Raw genomic sequence first — 5,000 nt, forward strand, 5'->3', positions numbered from 1 at the left:
GAACATCTTATGTTATGTCCTCACTCATAACACAAACAAGAAAATACAAAACTGCCTAGAAGTACTTATAAGTTACACAAAGGCATGCATTGTCTTAGTGCTAAGGACTCACACAATGAAAACAAACTATTTTTGGACACCAACATTGAACAACAAAGTATAATACTGGGTTAAATGGTTACCGTAATCAGACTAATCCATTTGTGTTGATTATAAATTATATTACTTTGTGTCCATTTGTCAACACACAGTACTGTATACTGCAGGGGTGCCCAAAAGGTAGATCGTGATCTACCAGTAGATCAAAATGACATGGCCCTAAAAATATATAATGTTTTAAAAAAAAATTGAAAAAAAGGCATCTGCCACTTGAATTAAACCATTTTGACCTGGGAACGATTCTACAAAATGTCTTCTGACAGTTTTCTGAAAAACCCTCATGTTTCTGTGTCAGTCGTTCAAACATTTTCATGTCAAGGACCCCCAAGATTGTATGCAATTGGCCGCCGACCCCCATCTGAAAGAAAACAATATGTTCCAGGGACGCCCCACTCTGTGCCGCGCTATGAGCTTGTAGATCTGCTATTTTTTCAAAAGCTAAAGTATAACATAATGCTTAGAACACCAAAAGGGATTAAGACAACTTCATTGATTGTCATGAAACAGGGCCTGTCAGGTTTATATGGCAACGCCAGCACCGCTGTTCCAAAGGCCCCCTTCAGGTACATTTTGGAAATGCATTTAACCCATTCTGACCGGGAACCCGTTTTGGTGTTCAGCATCATGTTATGCTTTAGCTATTGAAAAATAGCAGATCTACAAGCTCATAGCGCGCCACCGAGTGGCGCGCTACGAGCTTGTAGGTCTGCTATTTTTGAAAAAATCAAAGAACGACTGACATTTTTAGAATCTGATCTCAGGTCAGAATGGGTTAATCAGACCAGTGTGTGTCCAGTGGAAACCTCGTATGAATCTGATCTCAGGTCAGAATGGGTTAAAGGATACACAGCAGGTATCTGTGGGCAGGTTTGCTGTAGTCGACCCTCTTCAGGTAGGAGATGACCTCCAGGGCAGGTGGTCTGACCATCACACAGGCTTCATTGAAAGTCTTCATCTGCACATAAACACACACACACATAAACACAAACACACACACACACACACACACACACACACACACACACACACACACGTCATGGCTGAATGTCATGGCCCAAAGCACACCAAAGAGGGTTGGGTCAGGACAAAACCGTTTTAAGGTCAACCACACCACACAATGCAACTCAGGGGGATTCACGCCATGGTCCCTATAAGGATGCGCGCTCGGGAGGGACCACTTGGCAGATGTTGTGGTTATAGTGTGTGAATGCTGCGTACCGTTCCCGGGAGCGGATCACCTCAACCGTTCCCGGGACCGTATCGGGACCGATTGAAGTGTACTCTGATTCGGATCGCTGCAATGTTGAAAGCATTGAATACAGTTGAATGAAGGGTGCGAAACCAAGCAACTGTATTCGGGTTTGAATCAAATGGACTAAAGGTGGTGGTTGCACACTGAACGCGTCGGGAAACAGACGGAAAAACGCTGTTAAAAATCCAAAAACGCATCCAGTGTGCGTCTCAGGGACCTTGAGTGTGAATCCTCAGACAATGAGTTGCGTTGGTATGGTTTACCTCATAAAAGGTTTTGTCCCGACCCAACCCTTTGGTGTGGTTTGGGCTTTAGGCTGTGTAAAGTCTGATCTTGGTAAACAATCTCTCTCTCTCTCACCTGCTGTTGGAAGCGCGGTGGGAGGCCGTGGGGGAACAGGGTCTTGAGGTGTGCGGGGGGCAACGTGTAGTATCGTCCTGCGTGGTTCTCTGAGTGACACGCCTGAGGAGACCAAGCACACATGTATGGTTGGACAAGACATTTAAATTATTTTACACATACTGTAGGAGCTCTGTGTTGCGTATAGGACTGTCGTTCAATGGTTCAAGCAATTAAATTAAATTCAATTCAAAGGGCTTTATTTTTACATTGCAAAAGCAGAAAGAACAATACAGCAATACAATCAAAACACAGTCTCTGGAAGCTGTACTAGTACCAACTTACCGGGTCAGACTCCCGGGTTCTGAATACGGACAGAGGTTCCTGTGTGTGCTGAGACGCCACAGCCAGAACCTCCTGCTGCTCACACAGACCGGTGTGGATGAGCCGGACCTGTGCTGCCTGAACACACAACAACACAACAACACATCATGGAACTTAGAAACAAAAATCAATCAATCAATCAATCAATTAGATGGTTCTGGGGTGTATTTTAACTCACCGTTGGTCTCAGTCTGAAGAACAGTTTGTGTAACGCCGCCATGGTCTGGAACACAGATCACCAATAGTATCAGTTATCATGCATCACGTAATCAATAAAAGCATATCTGATTATCAATCAACAACCAGGCTACAGCGTGCCTTCTGAAGCTCCGCTGTAATTTCTATTGTAACGTACAAACACTTGCCTTTTGACAGCATCAGTCGCTGACTCAGTGCGAATGAATATAAAGCAAGCGAACTGCAAAAAGGTATGTTTTGGCGAACGTTTTCTGTGTCAGACATATTGACTCTCACAGCATGCCTCAGGAGAGCAACATTCCTGAATTGTCAGAACGCAACACCAAGTGGCACAGCCTGGTCGGTCTTTCTTTATTCCCCAAGCATTAGATTTCCTGTCCGTTGTATGTATTTACTAGAATAGCAATCTGAAAACCCATCGGCAAATAAAGGAAAAAACAGTGGCCTCTTTTCCTTTGAATCAGTCTGTCTACTAGTACAGATGTCAATTCTTGACGCCTGCCCTATCAATCCTTGCCCCTGATGTACTTGAAGCCTCTTCAGTAGACAATTATGATGTGATTTGATTATTAGATTTTATTTTACGTTTAACCACAACCAGGGTGTGTGAAAAGCAGACTTCCAGATGAGGTGGAAATATTGGCATGGCATATTATTTACTTAATTTGTATATTGCCAACTGTTAGCCTACCTACAGAATATTATAGCTAGTACAACATAGTCATACACAGTAAGCAAGGTAATAATACCAGCTAGCTATAAACAATCAGTGCAAACTAACTGGTAATGCTGAAATTCCACACCCATTGCTTTAGATTTTGGGCTGCAGGTTAAGACAGACAGTCACTGTTATGATGACAGTTACAATTCCGAATCCAAACAGCTATGAATAAGATAGGAGAGGAGGTGAGCTCAGGTGACAGCCAGTGGTCCCCTTTATTTCTCCATATATTGAAGGTGGCAGCCTCCCGAAAATAGTACTATCACTGTGACTTTGTGAGCTTGTAGATCGGCTATTTTCGGCGAGCGACAGTTGTGTCGTTCGTTGTGCTCACCTTGGCGTGTGTCAGTGGCGCTGTGCTGCTGCTGTGCTGTCAGTGGATCTGTACGGACGGACGGACGGCAGAAAGTCAAACAGTGCAGTGTGTAGGAGCGCGAGCAGAGATCATGGGCGTCGCCATATTGGATCATGTACCGCAAAGCAAGAAGAAGTGACGTAACGTGGTGTTGTCGTTCACTTCCAGGTCTGTCTGTATCTGTGTCCAAGGAGTATGTTGAAGAAGGAGAGGTCACATAATAATGATAACATTAACAAGTAAAATTATAATTAATTTATAATTAAATGTAATTTTATTAAATTAAATTAATGCATAATTATAATTGTAATTATAATAACAAAACTGTATGGTAGTATGGCTGTGTGTGTGTGTGTGTGTGTGTGTGTGTGTGTGTGTGTGTGTGTGTGTGTGTGTGTGTGTGTGTGTGTGTGTGTGTGTGTGTGTGTGTGTGTGTGTGTGTGTGTGTGTGTGTGTGTGTGTGTGTGTGTGTGTCTACTACTCTTCCATTGACACATTTAGGCCAGCTAGAACCCCTTGATACTCACCCAATGGTTGGTTCACAGTACACCCCAATGTGCATTACATCTCTATAACATTTTACCATAATATATAATTTAAATAAAGCATAAAATTTGATATGCATGATTCTGGAAGAAGTGTGTTGTGAAATATCTAAATGAAAGGTATCTGCCAAGGCCAGATAACCTATACCTTGTAGATAGAGCAAGGTATCTGGGTTGTAAGGCCAGACAGACACCTTTAATTGGGAATAGGCTATGTCATGTGTATATGAGTCATAATGCGTGACATCATCATCATACCCAGAAGTTATGCGGGAACGAGTGGCAAAAAAAATCACACCTGTGTGAAGTGAGGGGCGCTCTTATTATCGTACGTCACCCATCCATTCGTTGTCAATGGCATTTAATGCTTGTGTTAGAACAAAATAGCCGATTTGTTAGGTAATTCTCCCTTCATTGTCAACAATACATTCTGGCCTTGCCAACGACGTTATAAACTCACTTTTCCACTCACTTTGCTACTCGATTTGCCCCTCACTTTATGCATGCTCCATGCACATAATTATCCTCTATACGGTACAGAAGTATCTGGGTTGTAACTTAAGGTCACATCATCTATACCTTATTATGGGTTGAGCTGAGGTGTGCTTGATCATGAGGTCAAAGGTCTTGAAAGTAGAGTCTTGAAGAGACCTGTCTGTCTGTCTGTCTGTCTGTGTGTGTGGGTGGTCCTCTCCAGTGTCCTGAGTCCTGTGCTGAGAAGAGTACCGTTGGAGATCACGGGGAGCGTTGTAGGATCTGAAGGTCTTGAAGGTATAGGTTCTGGGGAGTGGAGATAGAATTCCAGAGTGCGTTTGGTTGGAATCGGCTGTACTTCTTATCGTATTGAGTATTCCGCTGAGCTGATCGGGTCGCCTTGGTGATGTCAGAGTGACGTGTCGTGATGACGTCATCTCTATCTCTGGTCTGCTGGAGATTCAGGTGATGAAGAGTCTGTATAATGTCAAGGTTCGTCAGCTCCATATATGGAGATATACTGTATGTAGAATCGATGATGTCAGTTGTATAGTACCAACTTGCAGGTAACTA

The 5,000-nt window shown here is 43.2% G+C and overlaps 1 protein-coding gene across 1 annotated transcript in view; it reads right to left on the reverse strand.

Moving 5' to 3' along the window:
- dap3 (death associated protein 3) overlaps positions 1–3,528 on the reverse strand; it is a 6,482-nt gene extending 2,954 nt beyond the window's left edge. The window contains exons 1-6 of the mRNA XM_080767319.1: positions 3,388–3,528; positions 2,313–2,357; positions 2,096–2,212; positions 1,772–1,873; positions 1,006–1,114; positions 48–64 (exon numbers count right to left, since the gene is read on the reverse strand). Of these exons, the coding sequence (XP_080623445.1) occupies positions 48–64; positions 1,006–1,114; positions 1,772–1,873; positions 2,096–2,212; positions 2,313–2,354 (387 nt within the window). The 5' untranslated portion in view covers positions 2,355–2,357; positions 3,388–3,528. The remainder of the gene's footprint in view (positions 1–47; positions 65–1,005; positions 1,115–1,771; positions 1,874–2,095; positions 2,213–2,312; positions 2,358–3,387) is intronic.
- Positions 3,529–5,000: the final 1,472 nt, after the last annotated feature.

The sequence above is a fragment of the Protomyctophum bolini genome (assembly GCF_963924005.1).
Source record: "Protomyctophum bolini genome assembly, chromosome: 7".
Classification (NCBI taxonomy): domain Eukaryota; kingdom Metazoa; phylum Chordata; class Actinopteri; order Myctophiformes; family Myctophidae; genus Protomyctophum; species Protomyctophum bolini.